The sequence below is a fragment of the Lactuca virosa genome, chromosome 3 (assembly GCF_052849685.1).
Source record: "Lactuca virosa cultivar CGN04683 chromosome 3, Lactuca_virosa_CGN04683_v6, whole genome shotgun sequence".
Taxonomy (NCBI): Eukaryota; Viridiplantae; Streptophyta; class Magnoliopsida; order Asterales; family Asteraceae; genus Lactuca; species Lactuca virosa.
The window spans coordinates 231,284,109-231,304,919 of NC_136428.1; the positions used below are offsets into that span (position 1 = coordinate 231,284,109).

At 38.4% G+C, this 20,811-nt stretch overlaps 2 protein-coding genes across 2 annotated transcripts; both read right to left on the bottom strand.

The window, feature by feature from the left end:
- Window positions 1-3,022: 3,022 nt before the first annotated feature.
- On the bottom strand, window positions 3,023-6,249 carry LOC145167038 (uncharacterized). The gene is made up of 10 exons (XM_079086124.1): window positions 6,045-6,249; window positions 5,754-5,883; window positions 5,381-5,519; window positions 5,061-5,273; window positions 4,851-4,989; window positions 4,608-4,758; window positions 4,284-4,393; window positions 4,111-4,208; window positions 3,418-3,487; window positions 3,023-3,329 (listed from the first exon to the last, which is right to left on the bottom strand). The coding sequence occupies exons 1-10, from the start codon at window positions 6,135-6,137 to the stop codon at window positions 3,240-3,242; spliced, it is 1,233 nt and encodes a 410-aa protein (XP_078942250.1). The 5' UTR covers window positions 6,138-6,249; the 3' UTR covers window positions 3,023-3,239.
- An 11,591-nt stretch (window positions 6,250-17,840) lies between these two features.
- Window positions 17,841-20,586, bottom strand: LOC145167039 (putative methylesterase 11, chloroplastic). The gene is made up of 5 exons (XM_079086125.1): window positions 20,092-20,586; window positions 19,618-19,854; window positions 19,299-19,442; window positions 18,918-19,049; window positions 17,841-18,269 (listed from the first exon to the last, which is right to left on the bottom strand). Exons 1-5 carry the CDS (start codon window positions 20,452-20,454, stop codon window positions 17,997-17,999), a joined length of 1,149 nt encoding a protein of 382 aa, XP_078942251.1. The 5' UTR covers window positions 20,455-20,586; the 3' UTR covers window positions 17,841-17,996.
- Between the last annotated feature and the right edge of the window lie 225 nt (window positions 20,587-20,811).

Below are 20,811 nucleotides of genomic sequence, written 5' to 3' on the forward strand. Positions count from 1 at the left end.
ATGGCAAAAGAACTAAAAAAGAAAATTACAACCAATAGTGGTTTGATAGTTCTTTTATTTTTATTTTCTTTTTTCCCACAGATGGCAATGGTCAAAGCATGAGATTTTTTTCCTTTATAATTAATAGAATGGTTAAGACACTAGAAGACATTGGTTCATATTTGTGTTAAGAAGAAGACGTGCAGACCTTTTTAGGTATGCGGTCTTCTAAAAAAACAAACAGTTTGCAGGACCAAACGTCTGCACGTTGTCCGCGGTGCGTAACAGACATAAGAAGTTTAGCAGAGCTTTTACAAAAAAACAAAAAAAAAAAAAAAAAAAAAAAAAAAAAAAAAAAACAAACACCACCTTAATCTCTCTCACACCAATATTCATAAGCCATCTACTTTGGGAACAAACGAGAATTAGCAAATCTCTTCCGCACACAAAAACCATAGAAAAGTAGCAAGATTCTGAGTTCTTGCAAAAAGCACAAGCAAAGGTACATTCACAAAGAAATAGAAGCAAATGAATAAACAGTTTTACATAAGCATATCAGTTATTTCTATTTTTTCACATCAATTAGTAAATCTAATGAATACATAAACAGATTATTATAAGAAAGCTATTATTGATCAACAAGAAACACAATCTAACACCACAAACTTCAAATACTTTCCATAATAGCAAGGATGCATACATATGATTATATGAACCACTCATTAACCTCCTTTATTGCAATAATTAACACACCCTCTATCTTTCCTTACATTATACAATCCTTCACAGTGTTTTGGGTCGCAAACGGGAGGTTTTTGTAGACTTTTATAAATAATATTCGTATTTCCAGTCAGAATTCGCCTATGTTCTTCAGTGTCCATTAAGAACTCTTCATCCTCCTCCATTAATGTTGAGCATTCTTCCATGGTGCCATTGCAGTGACTAATGGCAAATCCTTCACAGAGGTTGATGATTGATGGTAGAAAGATGAGACAAGTGAAGAAGACGAAGTTGGTGCTTCTTGAAACCATGATTTTGAGTAAGAAATTGTGTTGGTTTTCTTAATGTATATGAAGGAATTCAAATGGGTTGTGTTTTTAGTCTTCACTGTTTATTACTCTATTCAAGATAATGATTTAGAATTTAATGTGTGATTCTGATTCAAGCTCCTTTGAATTATTTTCCCCATAGAAAAGGCAACTGTTTGTCTCATTCCTTTTCTTTTTATAAAATGTTATCGTACTATCATATTATGAACCAAAATACTTTGTTGTATTGTAGTCGACAAGTTTTTGTTTTTTAAATGGTTTCATTCAAGTTATCTATGTGTTTGATTTCAATATTTTGTTAAATTATGATCAATCCAAACACGGTATTTTTCTTATTTGATAAGATGGTATAGTTATTTTTAATCTATTAAAAAAATTGAAATGAAATAGGATATATCTGGTTTGGTTAATTTCAATTTTAAACGTTAAAAATAAAAGAGTAAATCATGGTTAAGTAACTAAACTAACCATAATTTAAAGGAAATAACCAAAAAACTATTTTTTTTTCTTTCTTTCTTTTTTTTTTCTTTTTTTTTTTGCAAAAAAACCATGAAGTCCGGAAATTAGCATTCCTAACCGACAGACTTTTTCTTAACAAAAAAATAAATTTCGGACTTACAGTCTGAATTCCATACCAAAATCTTGGATTTCAAAAAAAAATCTAACAAAATGTTAAACTAACATAATAAATATGAAATATTTACGATATAATAGCTTAAAATAAGACTTTTGATTGAAAAACAACACTATAAAATAGACATTTCGGACATAAACAGATGGATTTTTTTTGGAAAAAAATTGTGAAAAAAAATTAAAAAAAATATCAAGAACAAAACATTCAGGATAAAATGGTTATTTTTCAAAAAATTTTAAAAAATTGTTATTTTTCTTTAAAAACTTGTTTAGTTAGTTTCCTATAAACCATTCATTTTTTTTAGAATAACAAAAGTTATTTTGTATTTACAATGAAAATATCTTAATAATTTTATTAAACTGGACCCTCCTCACATGTCCCCTAAATGTTCTTGATCTCATGTTCACTGGGATAAATACAAACGACATTATTAACATCTTTTTCTTTTAATTATGATATCACAATTTTAACTTATTAAGACTATAATGGTTGGATTCATCATTAAACATACTTGGATCAGAAAAACTCTTGCGTATAGAAAATCATCATGCCCCATACAGATGATAACTAGTGCCTCAAAATTAATATCTAATATTTTGAAATTTATGTTGCAATTCAATGGTAAATGTGTTATTTAGTCTGTCTATTCATTTTAGAAACCATATGGAACCCTAGGAGTATTGAGTATTTGTTTTAGGGCTAACAGACTCTTTGATATGTCTCTTACCAATAAGAAGTTGAGTTTGCTTCAGATTTAAATCGTTTCGATTCGGTCTGATAGTCTCTAATAAGCTTTTAGGGCTAACAGATTGTTTGATATGCCTCTTACTAGTAAGAGGTTGAGTCTACTCGGTCTTATTTAAATGTCACAATTACAAGTCTTTGATTCGGTCTGATAGTCTTGATAAGTTCCAATAAGCTTTTAGGGCTAACAGATTGTTTGATATGCCTCCCTCTTACTAGTAAGAGGTTGAGTCCACTCTGTCTGATTTAAACCGTTTGATACCACAATTAGAAGTCTTTGATTTGGTGTGATAGTATCTAATAAGCTTTTAGGGCAAATAGATTGTTTGATATGCCTCTTATCGGTAAGAGGTTGAGTTTACTCGGTCTGATTTAAACTGTTTAATACCACAATTAGAAGCCCGATTCGGTGAGATAGTCCCTGATATAATAAGCTTTTACTCGGTCTAGAAAGAAGTTGTGTCTGATTCAATCATATCCGACTCAACCAGCAACTAAAGCAAATAAGGATATTTTTTGTGTATTCTCTACTTAAAAATATATTCCATGTTAATGTAATTATAAAACTCAAACTCAAATTCAAGATCAATAAGCATATGGAGCTAGAAGCCATAACTAAAAGTAGCAAAATATCTTTCCTTGATGCAAAATTCCTCATCACACAGTACAAAAAAAAATACAAACTACAAGTTAAAATGAATTAGCTACTACAAACAAAACTTTTTAAAATGTCAATTGAAAGCAATAAGAACACGAGTTTTTTGTGTGCGCACCTTTGTTCTTGAATCTTGAATTGAAATGTCTTGGGAGTTTTGATAAAATGAAGCAAAATTTCAACGAATTGCCAAACCTTGGATTGCTTGTGTTGCATCTTCGGTTACCTTGTTTGCTTGAATTGTTGTTATCACATTTGATATGTTACCCTGAAAGCATAAAGTTTGTAAATATATAAAAAATAAAACAAAAAGAAAATATTTATTTAGAAAAGTCACAATAAAAATATTTATTTACCCTCCATGTTGCCAGCTTGTCCCTAAGAGATAGCCACTGCTGCTGCCCAAAAACACGCTCTGTGTATCGACTACAAAAATATGTAAAATAATATATATTAGTTATAAAAGATGAGATATCTACGATAAAGTCCCTGTATTTTGACCTCATATTCAATTAAGTCCCTGTATTTTTTTTTAGTTTCGAATACCAGTAATTGTATTCATTTTGACCCTTTTACCCGGTCAATAGGTCATCCCACATTTTCAAATTTACACTTTTAGCCAAGATTTTAAATTTTATTACAAACTTGGTCAAAATTTTACACTTTTGGCCTAGATTTCAAAATTTTGTTTGAAATATGTTATTTTTGCTTTATAAAATCATATTTATACCAAAAAAAACATATTTTTGCTTTATTTGGTGACCTTTTTGGTAACAATAACATAATATCTAAGTTGTTTTCGCAAAATATGATTTCACAAAGAAAAAATAGAATATTCGAAACAAAATTTTGAAAAAAAAAATATGTAAAATAACTAAATTTAGGATGAATTTGTAACAAATTTTTGAAACCTGGGCCAAAAGTGTTAACTTCAGATCAAATTTGTAATAAAAATTAAAATCTGGGCCAATAGTGTACATTTTGAAAGCGTGATGACCTGTTTACCATAGATAATAATAATAATAAAACGATAAAAGGTTTTTACTTACGTTACTCTAATGACTTGATTCATTTGATCAATTTTACAATCAATCAGTTTAGCAGTGATTGCCTTTACTACCCATGGCTCCACCTCATCATCCTCAATCTGCAAGTAACCCCATTTTAATAACAGATACATTGGGGTGGGGGGGGGGGGGGGGGGGTAGGTAGGTAGGTTTACCTGTAGAGTGTCCTTTATCATATGATAAGGAATTTGGCCAGATTCTTTTGAGGCAAGATCCACAATTGACATCAACCTCATCTTTGCTATACAATCTTCATGTACAATACCTACACAAGAGAAGGGCATTTACGTCTTTTGCACAAAAAAGTGATTGAGATCAAGCCCATGTCCCAGCTTGTTCAACCTTTTATGGGTGGGAAATAAAATTTGTAATTTTTGTCCCATTGAGATTTGTTCTGTTCCATCTTCGGTAACAAACGGTGGCAAAAAGACAAATTTACCCCTAGAAATTAAAATGGGATGATTGTAATTTGTAATTACCATGACTATTTAGTAATGCAGAATTTGCAGTGTGGAAATCCATGTAAGCATCTAGCCTTTGAGTCAAAAAGATCTTGAGAAGTTGATATATTAATGCATATTTGGTGTCTTTCTCCAATTGTGCTACAGCAGGCATATCAAGCAAATCATGCTGCCATGTTATTAAACAAGAAGATTGTCATATTTTAAAAATATCCCTTTTTTAACTTTTTTTTATAATATTATATAATTATTATATAATACCTGAAACATGTCAGGTGATTTGACAAATTCAATGATAGTGTAAGCAGCTTCTTCCTTTGCTTCCTCCATAGTATGTGCATCCTCATCAGAAAATGTTGCAAGATACTTTGTTAAGAACTTGAAGGTTTCTTTTGGGGAGCTGAATTTAGTAAACAAATTGGAATATTAAAGAGAAATCAAAGGAATGAATGTAGAAACTACGTGGAGTACCTTTTGTGTTCCTTTAAGATATTAGAGATTGTCAAGAAAAGCTCTCTTTGATCATGAACTCCGAGATTCCATTCTTTTAAGAAACTGTCTATCTTTTTAAAAGATGGTATGATATGTTCTATGACCTTTCCATTCATTGCCAATTTAAGGGCATTCATGTATACGTAGAATCGACTGTAAGGGTTCTCTAACAGGTTGTAGAGATTGAACAAACTGAATATAGGAGAAAGGTAGACAATAGACATGAGAAAATGTTACAAAATGTTACAGATAATCAGATACTACTTGTTAAGTTGTTTATGATTATGAGTGGAGCTTACATCTTCAATCGGATTGCAGGCTTATCATTTGGTTGTTGTGCAACTTTTGTGGATAAAAGCTTTGCCATCTCTAACATTTCATCAAGGCTTTCAGGCTTCTTGACAAGATTGCAGATGATGGTGAAGATGCACTCAAGATCTTAAAGGACAAACAAAAGCCAGATTAAAACAGAGACGATGTTGATGATCTTAATAGGTATTGCAGATTTATGTTATGTAATGTGATAAAAATCGAATGAAAACAACTCAAATGTGATTCAGAGTTTAACCTAGCATGATCAGGAACAACGGTGTGTTATAATTACAATTTACAACCACAACGACATGTAAGAAATAAAGAATCATGAAAGTGAATCACCAGAGTGAGTTTAACCTTTATCCGAAGCTTTAGGAAATACCAAATCAGCCGAAGTAAGCATCAGTGAAGCCAAATCGAACCATCTGCCAGCAATCATGCAGTCTTGAGCCTCCAAGCATAAACTAGCAACTTGTGGTTCAGCTACCTGCGCCAAATTTCACAAAATTGCTACAAATTTCAGTACTGTTTCATGTCAATTAGAAATTAGAAACTCCATGCGTATGAAACGCCAATCTATTGAAAAAATATGTTAAAAAGAGAGATTATTTTGGTAAGTGCAGATGGTAAGGAAGATGTTAGGGATACCTCGGGACCGGCTTCAGCCCAGGACATCTCGGCGGTGAATCGAACAACGGAGAGGATGGGATCCTCCTCGGATGTAGGCACGACCGTCGTCATTGTCGCGATTGGTGGTGGAACTGGAAGAAACTCTCTGCGACGGGGAACTCGCTCGATGTCTTCTCCGGCACGCAGATAACTATCGGGCAAGCTAAGCAAAAACCCTAGACGATTACTGGTAAATACGGTAGATAAAAAATGTGGATAGTCCGTGCCCGGTCTATTAAACGGGTGCGGGTATTATACTAACCATTTTTTCATTTACATATATTTACAGGGGAAATTAAGTAAAGTGAGTTTTTTTTTTTGAATAATATTTTATTTTATTTTTTTGAAAATGCTTATTCTTTATATTTTGGATTTTTTTTTCAATTTTTTTCCAAAGAAATTTTTTTATTTATGTCTGAAATTATCATTTTGAAATGTATTTCAATCAAATTCTAATTTTTATGCCCTAATATCAATTATAGTTTATATTTACTATGTATGTTTAAATTTTTGTAAGATTTAAGTAAAAAAGGTTTTTTTTTTCTCGAAATTCCTGACTAGTTCATCGGATTTCGGATTTGTTTTTCAAATTCAAGAGTTTTTTTTTTCGAACTCGAAAATTTAGTCCGAAATCCAGAATGTTAGTCTGGAATTCGGAATGTTGTTCGAAATCCAGAATGTAGGTCCGGAATTTTGGAATGTCAGTTTGAAATGTACTTTTTTTTGTTAGAAAAAATGTTTTTTTAGTCCGGAATACCCAATCCAGACCAAGTGGTTATTTTTGTCAAAAACAATTTTATATTTTTGTTATTTTTTTCAAATATATATTAAATTGTTGTTAGATTACTTAATTTCCCATATTTATATTGTATTCTTAATGAAAATAAAATAAATAAATTTGCCTAACCTCGGGTGGAAAAGGAAAGCAATTGATGTTTAGGTGAATTTGTTAGAGAACTTTGCTAGATAGGATACATGATATAGTTATAAGAAGTGTGTTGGGTAGGGGTGAGCTCGAAACCGAACTAAAATTACCGAGAAACGTAATGGTCGATATGAAGGTACCGAATCCCAAACCAAATAGGATGTATCGATATTGGTTTGGTATTGTACTTGGGTATTAGTACCCTTCAGTCCTAAAATTTTAAACAACCCCGACTAGCCATGTTTGATGCTTTGTAACTCAACCAATACTTATCCCATTGAGTTCATTCTTGATCATAATTTGTAGCCAAGACAACAAAAATATGCAGGAACAAAACAACTCATTCTGAGCTTGTACAAAAAAGTTATGAGGGTCGGAATATGGTAAAAAGACAATTACAAAAGCTGAAATAGCCCAACATCATAAGGTTTGAGGCTCTATAACTCAACCAATACTTATCCAAGTAAGTTGATTCTTAAGTCCAACTTGCAGGAAAGACAACAAAGAATATGTAGGAAAAAGACAACAAAGAATATGTAGGAAAAAGACCAGTTCGGATTCCAAGCTTGTACGAAAAAGTTATGAGGGTCAGAATATGGTAAAAAACACTTTAAAATTTTGAAACAACCCTAACATCCCATGTTTGAGGCTCTGTAATTCAACCAATATATATGCAATTAAGTTGATTCTTGAGCCTAGATTGTATCCAAGACAGCAAAATATGTGCAAGAAAAAAAAATCAGATCATTCTGAGTTCATACGAAAATTTTATAGGGGTCGGAATATGGTAAATAAAAAATAAAAAGTTCAAACAGCCCCAATGTCCCATGTTTGAGGATTTGTAATTCAACCAATACTTATCAAGTTTAGTTGATTCTTTAGCCTAACTTGTAGCCAATGTAGAAAAGACATGTTGTAATCAGTGTTGCAAAAATCGGCATTGGCGGCCGATTAATCGTTTGGCGGCCTTGAACCGATTACGATTAGGGTGCTTGGCGGAAATCGGTCAAACTCGAGCTTGACGGTCATTGGCAGTCCTTAGCGGTCTCGGCGGGAAATATTTAAAAAATTCAAATTTTTATTTTTTAAATATTAGACCAAAATTTTAAATTTTCAAATTTTTAAGTTTTCAAAATTTAAAATATTATACTAAAATTTTCAAAATTACAAAATTTTAAAATTTAAAATTTTCAAATACTTAATTTTTTAGGAAATATCAGTTTTTTAAATACTTTTATTAATAATTTAGGGTCCCCGATTAATCTCGGATTAATCCCCCCTAGTCCGATTAATCGTTTATCCCCAGTCAACCGCCGAGCTACCGCCGAACGATTTTTACAACCTTGGTTGTAATATTGTCTTGAATTTATGAAATGTGACAAATTTAAACGATAAAAGTTTGATAGCGGTCTAATTACTTTTTTCAGCTAGTTAGAGTTATGGAGTCTCATTATTTCGTTGACCCGTTTTCTTTTTATAGTTTGGATTTCCATACGCTATGGAATTGCGATTGTTGTGTCGGAGTGCTAAAGCCATTCACCAATATTAGGTCCCGTTTGATAGTTGCTGACTGAGAAAGTCTGTTTGGGTAAGAAATCTTGACTAAGTAAGAAACCATGTTGTTTGATTGTACATCTGACTGAATGTGTTGACTAATGAAAAATAACAATTTTACCCTGCTACTCTATATAGTGATGTAAATTACATTAATCCTTTAAAAATCCAAATAAAAATTATAAAATGAATCATTGTTTTTAGAACAAATTATTGAAATCGTCCCTATGGTTTAGTTAAAATTACATGTTTGGTCCCTAACTTTTGTTTTGCACTCGGACCGTCCTTACTGTTTGATTTTGTTGCGTTGTTAGTCCCGCATAAACATAAAAAGACTATAATTCCCTTTATGTTTTCTTTTTCATTTTCTTATTTTTTTAGTTATTATTTATTAATTTAAAGGTGTATTAATATAATAGGTTCCACCGTTACCACCACCTGTTGATGTGAACCACCAACTACTACCATCAGAAACCCACCAGCCACCGGAAACTACCACCGGTGACCGCTAGCCACCACTTGCCCACTCCTTACTCACACCTCCGATAACAACCATTCCCCTTTACTGACAACATTTATAGACATATAAACCCATTCCTATCATTACAACCAGGAAACAGTCATCACCATCACCACCCACTTATTCTTACACCACCACCATTCACCTATTCCGACAACACCACCCGCCTATTCAGGTCGCCCACATCATCAATTTCATCAAGTTACACCTCATTTACCTCCAGCAACCTTTATGTTCGTTCACCTCCTACAACAACCATTATTTACCTCCTGCAAGCACAATCAATCACCACCGGGACCAAAATCAAAATCAAAGCAAAGCCAAAATCAAATCCCATAAATCAAAACCAGACCAAGATCAAATCCCAAAATTAAAACCTATCCAAAGTCAAATCCTGAAATCAAAACATAAAACGTAAAACCTAACCTCAAATCGATGATGTCATCAAATTAAACACAATGGGATTTCACCATTTTTCCAAATGATGAAAACAGTAAAAGATTATTTTTCCAACGGAGTTGCAGTTAGATGGGAACCTGCGAAGGCGGTGAAGAACAACGGAGGTGCAGGTTTCCCAAGACTTTACAATTGCAGATTTCTGGAGGTGTTACGGTTACAGGCTTCTGGTGGTGGTGTTCTGTAACACCCAATTCCTGATAAGCATTCTTAAAATGAAGATTTATCGTTTTAGCAAAGGGACTCGACGAGTTGAAGGACCAACTCGTCGAGTAGGATCGAGCGTGGACACGGGAGTTAAGTGACCTACTCGGCGAGTAGCAGTTGTTTGGGTAAACCCTAAATTGAGGGTTTTCACCCTATTTAAACACCTTATCTCAGCCTCCATCGTCCCTTATACTCCCAGAAGACATTATATCGAAACCCTAGCCGTTTTGTGTGTTCTGAGGCCATTTTGGTGCTTTTTGGTGGGTTGTGAAGCTTGAGAAGAGGAAAGGAGCTTGTGAGACCAAGGGGAAACAAGAAGATCCAGAGTTTGGAGCTCATTTTCAGCTTATTGGAGGTATGAAGCTGAACCTTTGTCTATAGATCTTGATTTTTGGGCCTTTCCCTTCATCTTTCTAAGCCCTAGAGAGGTGGTATTTGGGATTTAGTGTTGGAAGCCAGTGTATGCTTTAGATCCAGGTATTGGGGGGTTTTATAGCACAAAGGTGCTTATTTTGTTGCCATGAACACCCCATGCACCATGGAGGCCATCTTTTATGGCTTTTTGGGCCAAAGACCCCTTGCATGTGTACCAAGTTTGGAACTTTACGTATGAAATGGACATTAGGGGGCCAGATCTATGGTTTTGAGGTGTTAAGACCCATTGAAATCGACTGTATAGTATTGCTCAAGGATGGACTCGACGAGTTGTTCTTGGGACTCGGCGAGTCGTAGTGTATTGACCACCAAATCCTTTCTGTGGATGGACCAGTTGTTAGGGAGGAAGTCCCGTGGATGTTTAGACACGAAAAGGGACCTGGGAATCATGGGACTCGACGAGGATATGAACAGACTCGGCGAGTCCAAGGCAATCTCCCAATCTTTGAAGATGAAATCGACGAGTTGTTCATACAACTCGGCGAGTCGTAGACCAGACACATTCTTATGAGGGAGATGAACTCGTCGAGTTCAAGGAGGAACTCGACGAGTCGGATGAAGATGGTCCCGATGTTTTGAATGAAGGAGAACCCGTCGAGTTCTTGCTAGACTCGACGAGTGGAGTCGGGGTTGGATCGGGTTAGTGGAGTATGGACTCGACGAGTTGGTAGACCAACTCGGCGAGTCAGGTCAACTGGGTGTGGACTTTGACCAATGTTGACCTTGCTTGGTTTTGGTATTGACCCTGGTTAGGGTTGTTTGTTCTGTTTGATGACTTGAGGGTTGTCGTGTAGGGATTGAGGAGTCGAGGAGAGCCGACCTTCACGACGAGGACAGTTCAGACACTACACGACATCGAGGTGAGTTACCTTCCAGTAGGAGTGGGTCTAAGGCACCAAGGCCGGCCCACTAGTGATTGTTTAGTTGGGATGATTATTTTTGTGATAATTGTCTGGTCTGTTATGGATGGATATGTGAGTATGCTAGATTGCTTAGTATGGAAGTATGCTAGTTGCTTTGTTATGTGAGATAGTATCAGTAGGAGGGGACTAGTCCCCGATTCGGTCGTTAGGACCAATGGGTAGGTCGGACACCCCAGATATGTCTGACAGCATGATTGTGATATGATATTATGTGTTAGCAGTAGGGGGTGAAATAGTCCCCGTGTTCGGTTGAGATAGACCAGAGGGTAGGTCAGCACCCCAGAATGGCTTGACATGGGTAGGTCAGCACCCTAGAATGGCTTGACATGGGTAGGTCAGCACCCCAGAATGGCTCGACATGGGTAGGTCAGCACCCCAGAATGGCTTGACATGGGTAGGACGGGCGCCCCAGAATTGCCCGGTATTATGTATGTTATGTGGTTGTATGGTATGTGGTATGATGGGGGAACTCACTAAGCTTTGTGCTTACAGTTTCAGTTTTGGTTTCAGGTACCTCTTCGTCTAAGGGGAAAGAGTCGGCGGTGTAGCAGCACGTCACACACACTGTAGCACCTGGTTCTTGGTATGTATTTTTATTTAAGTATTTTTGCATTTTTGGCCTTGGACTCGGCGAGTTGAAGGACCAACTCGCCGAGTAGAAGCGGGATGAGGCGTGGGATTTAAGTGATAAACTCGTCGAGTCGGGTCCCGGACTCGATGAGTAGACCCTGACTGGACAAAAACCCTAATCCGAGGGTTTGCACCCTATTTAAACAATGTTATGTCGGCCACAACGTCCCTTATGCTCCCAGAACACCTCTCATTGAAACCCTAGCCGTTATTGAAGCAATCTAAGCCTTGTTGGTGGATTTTGGTGCTTGTGGTCTTAAGAAGGAAGGAGAAAGGCTTGAGGAAGCAAGTAAAGACCAAGGGAACCCGAGTTTGTGCACCTTCTACAGTTCATTGAAGGTAAAAAGCTGTAACCTTGCTCTTTCATTTGTTAGATCCCTTTTTGGGGAGATTTATGGCTTTTATAAGCCACTTTTGATGGCCAACCATGATTGCAAACATGGTTGGGGGTTAGAGCTTCGGAATTACGTCATTAAAGGAGTCACAAGGCAGTTGGGGACTTAGAGTGTGGACATGACTGACTCGGCGAGTCCGTTCTTGGACTCGACGAGTCCGAGGCTTTGAGCCCCATATCTGTTGAGAGTCAAAGGAACCCAGTTGAGTGTTAGAAGGGTTGTAATCGGACAACAAGAGTTACCTAATGTATTGGACGTGATTTTAGACCTGGAGTTCATGGGACTCGACGAGTGCTAGAACAGACTCGGCGAGTCCAAGGCAATCTTCTTAAGGATGAAGATGAACTCGACGAGTTGTTCATCAACTCGGCGAGTCGAGGACAGAACTTGTTCATCAGATGAAGGTGAACTCGACGAGTTGTTCATCAACTCGGCGAGTCGGATGAGTTTCATGCGATGTTCATGTGAGGGAGGAACTCGTCGAGTTGACGGTCCAACTCGACGAGTCGGGTCATGGATAAGGACGAGTAAAGGGTGAGGGACTCGGCGAGTTGACGGCCCAACTCGACGAGTCGGGTCAACTTGAAGTTGACTTTGACTAGACTTGGACTGACCCTGTTTAGGGTTGTACTGACTGTGTGTTGACTTGAAGGTCGTCGTGTAGGGATCGAGGAGTCGAAGGGAGTCGACTTGTGCGCCGAGGATAATTCAAACACTACACGACATTGATGTGAGTTACCTTCCAGTAGGGGTGGGTCTAAGGCCACAATGCCGGCCCACCAAAGAGGAGTATTTGTAAGATGATTTTCTTTGTGATAATTATCTTGGTTTGGTTATGTGCTTTGGTCACGAGTATTATCTGCATGATATGTTAAGTGTATAGTAGGGATTAGGATCCCTGACAGCGGCCCTTAGGGCCGTTGGGTAGGTCAGTACCCGGATATGCCTGACTGTATGATTGTACCTTGCTGTTGTATGCTAGTGGTAGGGGGTGGAATAGTCCCCAGTTACCGGCTGAAAGATACCGATGACAGTTACCGGTTGAAAGATACCGATGATGGTTACCGGTTGAAAGATACCGATGATGGTTACCGGTTGAAAGATACCGATGACGGTTATCGGTTGAAAGATACTGATGATGGTTACCGGTTGAAAGATACCGATGACGATTACCGGTTGAAAGATACCGATGTTGGTTACCGGTTGAAAGATATCGATGATGATTACCGGTTGAGAGATACCGATGATATTGTATGGTATGTGGTATGATGGGGGAACTCACTAAGCTTTGTGCTTACGGTTTCGGTTTTGGTTTCAGGTACCTCTTCATCAAAGGGGAAGGAGCCGGCGGCGTAGCATCGCATCACACACACATATGATTTCCGCATGGAGTTTTCTGGGATTGTACTCTGATATGTTATTATTCTATGGCTTGGGTTTTCAGACATGACACATTGTTTTATGAGATAATGTGTTTTCACAATATTTTCTTATGAATGTTTTTATGTGTTGGTTAATTAAAAAGAAATTTTTGGACCTGAAAATTGGGATGTTACACACACACCTATGATTTCCGCTTAGAGTTTTATGGGATTGTACTCTGATATTTGATACTTCAGATGTTTTGGGTTGAGACTTGATATTATGGTTCTATGTATTGACATGATTTTGGCAATGATTTGATAAACTATTTTATAAGTCACTTAATTAAAATGAAATTTTTGGCCTCGAATTTTGGGATGTTACAAGTTGGTATCAGAGCCTTGGTTTGAGGGATTCGGACACACCCTCGGGGGTGTCTGGACTCAAACCAAGGGACTAAAATATTTTTACAAGGAAAATGGTTTTCTAAAATTGAAGTTAAAGAGTTTTGAGAAAGAACAAGGTGTGTGATACGTGCGACCGGCCGAGCTCAAGTAAGTTTTCCCCAAGATACCCATACATGTTATGTTATATGATATATGATTCTGAGAACTGCATGCTAGATTAGGGCTAAGGATCTAGGAGGATGCCTTTTATGCCTGATATATGATTCTGAGAACTGCATGCTAGATTAGGGCTGAGGATCTAGGAAAGATGCCTTATATGCCTGTTGTATGAGCTGTATGCTAGGACTTCCTAGTCAGCAGTAGGATAGCCTGATTAGGTTATGCTTGATGTGGTTACTCAATGCACGAATGCTGCTTGCTTTGTGCTATAGGGGTCCTGACTAACTTTAACTAACTAGTGAGCGGATATGTAACAGTATCCGCAAGCTAGTTAGAGAAGGGTGGTAGGGACTCCTAGTGCAGTTGATGACGGAGAGTAGATCGGAGAGTGCCCTAGGAAAGCCTAGGATGAGATTAGTTGGAAGGGGATATTGGTTAAGGGACTTGGTGAAGTTGAGGCAAACCTTGAGGAAAGTACATATAGATGTGGAAGGTAGTATGGGCCCGTACTACTGGAAGCAGAGGATCCGTACTCGAGTCAAGGAGGGCCGAGATGGAACCAGGAAACTTGGAGAGTGTGTGAGACCTCTCGAGGGCATGTATGATCCTGACGTTTATGTGTTTATTCTCAGTATGGTGACCACACGACATGGAGCGGGAGGTTCAGGATCAGGCTCGGGTGCAGGATCCGAGCAGGTTGATGACGGGCTACGCGAGTTCATCACGTTTGAGATCACAAGAGGCATCCTTGAGTCGACCCCGGTTATTTTCGGGTCGATCAAGGAAGGGATTGTTGAGCTGATGGAGGATTGCCTCGGAGCATTCAGGAGTGACTTGGCGACCAGCCAGTCGGGTACGCGCACACTGTCCTTTAAGGACTTCCGAGGGAGTGGTGCGTCGGAATTTCACGGGGTGAAGGACCCCATTGCTTCCAGGAGATGGATCGCAGACATTGAGTCTGCACAGTTGACGAGCTTCTGCCCAGAAGGGTCGAAGGTCCGCTTTACTGCGGGATGTTTGAGGGATAGAGCTAGAGACTGGTGGGAGTCGGTTGGTGACTCGTTGGGAGCCCCAGTCGTCGAGGCTATGACTTGGTCAAATTTCGTGACCAGATTCAGGGCTGAGTTTGCGCCGACTGTGGAGCTTCAGCAGCTGGCCAGGGAGTTCTTGGATATGAGGCAGATGACTGAGACAGTGGCGGAGATCACCGCCAAGTTCAGGGAGAGGGCCATGTTGGTACCCCAGTACGCGGGGGATGAGGAGATGCGGAAGACCCGCTACCATGATACGTTGAGGGCTGATATTCGGGAGCATGTCAGCTATTCAGCCTGCCCGACCCTGGAGTCCATGATTTCCAGGGCGCAGGAGAGGGAGCTCGATTTGGAGCACGTCAGGAAGAGGAAAGCAGAGTCTGAGCAGGTGACAGGGGTTTCGGGGAAGAAACCCAAGGGATCCGACGTTAGGTCGAAGGGCCAGCCGGGCCAGAGCCGCTGCAATAAATGCGGCAGGCCGCATGAGGGAGCTTGTAGAGCGGGATCGTCAGGCTGCTACAAGTGCGGCTAGACGGGGCACTTTGGCAGGGATTGTATTGCCCCCGCCCCCACAGTGCAGATGTCAGACTTGATTTGCTTCCATTGCAATCAGAGGGGCCATAAGAAGGCCAACTGCCCTAGATTGACAACAGCGACAACAGCAGCGACAGCTGTGGCGCCGACTCCAGCGACAGCGTGGGTTACAGATGACCGGAAGGCCAAGGCAGAGGCTCCAGTGGTGCGGAGCCGAGCATTTCAGTTGACAGCCGAGGAGGCACGCGCTGCACCCGATGTGGTGACGGGTACGATTTCTTTCTTATGCTTTTATGTTATGACGCTGCGATTTTGATATGTTATGTATGTGCTTTGTTTAGGATCGTTCCATGTGAACGGTATCCCAGTTCAGGTATTGTTTGATTCGGGTGCTACCCGATCGTTTGTCTCTCTTGCGCTTAGCAAGAAGTTTTCTGAGTCTCCGGGCATGTTGGATTGCCCTCTAGAGGTTGAGATTGCGGACGACCGGTCAGTGCGAGCATCATAGGTCTACCGAGATTGTGTTTTGAGGCTGTTCGAGGAGTGTTACCTAGTAGATATGGTTCCCATACCTTTGCGGGGGAATAAGGTTATTATTGGTATGGATTGGCTAAGCCCCAATGGGGCAGTGATCGACTGTGCGCAACAGTTGGTGAGGATCAGGACCCCAAGTGGGGGAGAGCTGGTGATTCAGGGCGAGAGGCCACAGCAAGGACCAGCCTTATGTTCAACAGCGAGAGCTAGGCGTTACCTTCAGCAGGGTTGCGCAGGATTTGTCGCCTATGTTATGGACACCCGGGAGGCGGGTAAGGCGACGGTGGGCGTTGTGCCCGTGGTACGAGAGTTTGCGGATGTATTCCCGGAGGAGTTGCCTGGGATACCTCCGGAGAGACAAGTAGAGTTCAGGATCGACCTAGTCCCTGGAGCCGCTCCGATAGCCAAGGCACCGTATCGGTTGTCTCCTCCTGAGATGCAGGAGTTGTCTACACGGCTGCAGGAGCTGTTAGACAAGGGATTCATTTGACCGAGCAGTTCACCCTGGGGAGCCCCGATTCTGTTCGTGAAAAAGAAGGACGGATCGCATCGGATGTGTATAGACTATAGGGAGCTGAATAAGGTAACGGTGAAGAACCGTTACCCACTCCCGAGGATTGATGACCTCTTTGATCAGCTATAGGGAGCATCTTGGTTCTCCAAGATGGATTTGCGTTCAGGGTATCATCAGATGAGGGTCAGAAAGGAGGATGTGCAGAAGACTGCGTTTCGGACGCGCTATGGCCACTATGAGTTCGTGGTGATGCCTTTCGGGCTCACCAATGCTCCTGCCGCGTTCATGGACCTCATGAACCGCGTGTGCAGACCGATGTTGGATCGGTCCGTGATAGTTTTCATCGATGACATCTTGGTTTATTCCAAGACGCGAGAGCAGCATGAGGAGCACTTGCGGGAGGTTTTGGGTACTTTGAGGAGGGAGGACTTGTATGCTAAGTTCTCCAAGTTTGAGTTCTGGTTGCGCGAGGTGCAGTTTCTTGGGCACCTTGTCAACCAGGACGGGATATCGGTTGATCCGGCCAAGGTTGAGGCCGTGATGAGGTGGGAGGTTCCGAGGTCTCCATCTGAGATTCGGAGCTTCCTGGGATTGGCAGGCTACTATCGGAGATTCATTCAGGACTTCTCCAAGATAGTCGTGCCCCTGACCAGATTGACGTAAATACCTTTTTAGTTTTTAGACACTATGCCCGAACTATTCTTCAAACGACTTATTTACAATTTTCTATTCCTATCAACATTACTTACAACATATTTGAACATTTACTCAACAATATTTTACACACATTTTTTACTTATTGTGCAGTAATAAGCTTTAACATTAATTAAGTTTGTTGGTTTCAAAACCCTCTAAATGTCATAAACTAGTTGTACACTTTTAGCTTAGCACATTGCAAGTTTTTTTTTTTTTTATGTTTAATAAAATTATGTGGTTCTAAAAAAATAAACCTACCTTTATGTGGGTTTTTTTTTTCGATCAATTATGGTGCCAAGAATAACTATAATTTTTTTATAGAAAATAAATATGTTATCTAGAAATATGGTGGGACCCACTTCCAATTTGGGTCCAAACGCCCCTCTACGAATGCAGTACATATGTAAGGGATTGGAGATTGCATAGCGAATTGCGTAGGGGACTGAAGACGACGCCAATCATGTAGTGTATTCAATACGCATTGCACTTAATAGGAAAAAAAAATATGTAATTTTTTGTCACACTAAAAAAGATTAATACCAACATGTATAAAGTATACAACTCCTCAACATCATGCTACCTCTCTCTCAAACAAAATTTAACTAAAACTTGTCGGGTTGTCCAAATAATATCAAGTTTTTATAAATTTTTATTTGATTTTTGCGATTTCAACCAACAACTTATGTAAGGCTTGAGGCTTGGAGAAAAATGGGCAATGATCAGAACCTTTTAAACGAAAAACTTTTTCGGGTGGACTTTCATTTATCATTATTTGTTGGAGACTAATTGGTATCGCGTTATCTTCAAGAGTTTGTATATAAAATCGTCTCACGGATCCATAATTTGAGTCCGAAAGAGAAAGCTTCTCAAGAACGGGTGCAAATGGAATTGGCCTCATTGAGACCGATGCTAATGCTACGTCCTACACATATCAATAAATAATATGTTTAGAAACAACTAATAAAGATGTGCAAACATTATTAATTTTGTATATGGCTTATAATTACAAACTACAAACAATTTTTCTTCGTTTGGGTGTGTTAAAATGCTAAGTTATGTTGTAGTTTGTCATAAGGTTATAATAAAATGGTTTGTTGGATGTTATTTTTTAATTAATTGTCATATATTAGTAAATGATTATAAAAAAAATCAAAAGTTTAAATTTTTTTAACAAAAGAAAAACTCCATTACCGACCTCAACCGTAACTATCGTCCTAAAAAAAACTCGATTGGGCCGGGCCTAAAAAAGATTTATCATTTTAGTTTAGAAAAACATAACCGTTTTGAATCGGACAAAAAAACTAACTAGTCTTTGTCCTCTTGAAAATTGTTTCGATTTAAATCCAAAACCATAAAAGATAAATATTGTACAACTTATTATGTCATGTACTTTGATATGTTGAAAATTGTTTCGATTTAAATCCAAAACCATAAAAGATAAATATTGTACAACTTATTATGTCATGTACTTTGATATGTTGAAAATTGTTTCGATTTAAATCCAAAACCATAAAAGATAAATATTGTACAACTTGTTATGTCATGTCATGTACTTTGATACGAGTCATACCTTTGTGGTACTTTGGTTGAATAAAAGGTCCTTCAAAAGCGATTTGTCAAGATCTATAGCAGTTGGAGGTTGATTGTTCCCATTTGCATATAGAAATTTTTGAGCTTGCCTCATTAGATCGTTTGTATTTTCCTGAAATATTGTTATCTGAATTAAACCGAACCCCATTCACCTTTATATATATATATATATATATATATATATATATATATATATATATATATATATATATATAAATGCTCATTTGAGGAACCAGACTAACATTGCTGTAAAAAAGTTATTCTTCCACCAACCCTTAACCTGACCCACACAGTACCATTTCACTTGCATCATGTGAGATTTAAACTCAGAATAAAAAATACATAATTTTATTGGACAAACCTTGTGAGAGAACATATCAAGAGTGCTTTGTCCAGTTTTCAACATTGAGGCAGCAATGAAGATAGCTTTTGCAACTTTATTTGGAAATAACTCCATTGCATATGATATACATGCACCACCAAAGTCATGTCCAGCCAAAATCACCTACAAATTCGAAAAGGGTATGTGATTTTAAGTAAGAAAATAAAGATACAAACTTGTATATCGAATTATCGATCTTTGAGATCTATCTTTTAAACCCATTTTTTATTTTTCCTCTCTATATAGTACACAACTTCAAAGAAGAAAAAATAAACTATGTTGAAGATCCAAAACTAACCTTTTCTCCATCTTCAAGCTTTTCAAGAAAATCCGTTAGTGGCTTCACATATTGTGAGAGACTTTTGATATCATTTGCATCAAACAAATCAATCCCACAACCACTTGAATCGATTGTAGTCACTTTGAATTTGCATTCTTGTAAAAGTGCCATAGTTTTATACCAACACCAGGCTCCAAAACCACCTCCATGAACAAGAACAATATGGCTTGTCTCCAGTTCTTCATGGTTTACCTCCTGTTATCCAAATCACACTTTACAATTGAGGAATGAATGAAGAAATATAAAGAACTCTAATCGATTCAGATAACCAATTATATAATCGCACCAGTAATTTGAAACTGATGGATGCATTAGTTTTCCCCAATTCTCGATACAACGATCGAATTATCACAAAATGTATAAGATTGAACTCCAAATTCATCAATCAAACATAACTAACCAAATTATTCAATCGATAAACAGATAACAAACCTGATTAATGAGCTGTTGAAGTGGAAGCATAGGATCAGCAAGCGAGCGACGCCTAGTACTAGAACTACGAGGAATACCCTGATGGCATTTGGAATTTGCGCCACCGGAAGGATGCCGGAGAGAAATTGATCGATCAAAAGCTCCGTTTTGCTGCTGGTGTTGCTGGAAGAGGAGAGCGGCAGCAATGGCTTGTTCGTGAAGAAGAGCGTCGTCAAACTTTTCCTTCTTAACTGAAGAAGATCGAACGCGAGACCATCGATTAAGAGAATTTTTGTTGATTGATGTAGTGGATGATTGATTTGATATGCGTTTTGAGTAGATTCTCGTTGATCTTGTTGATTTTCTTGAGAAACATATTCCCATTTTCTGTAGATGGATTGTTTACTGCATCAATGGATATAAAGGTAGAGTTTAGGAAAAAGTGAATCAATAATGGCGGAAATTGAGAGGGTGGTGGAGGAGGAGGAGACTGGTTCGCTGCGGAAGTTCGTAAGAACCGCCCTCTTAAAAAGGCTGCATTTAACGACGTCAATATAGCCGAATGTCCCATCTCAAAATGTCGAAATTATTTTATTTAAAAAATTTCAATTTAAGCTTTCGTTGTATTTTTTTTTTGTTATTATGACATGATATTTAAAAAAGAAAATCGTATTCGTTATTAGGGATGACAAAAAAACCCGAAACCCGATTATTTCGGATCGGGTAACGGGTCTTTATCGG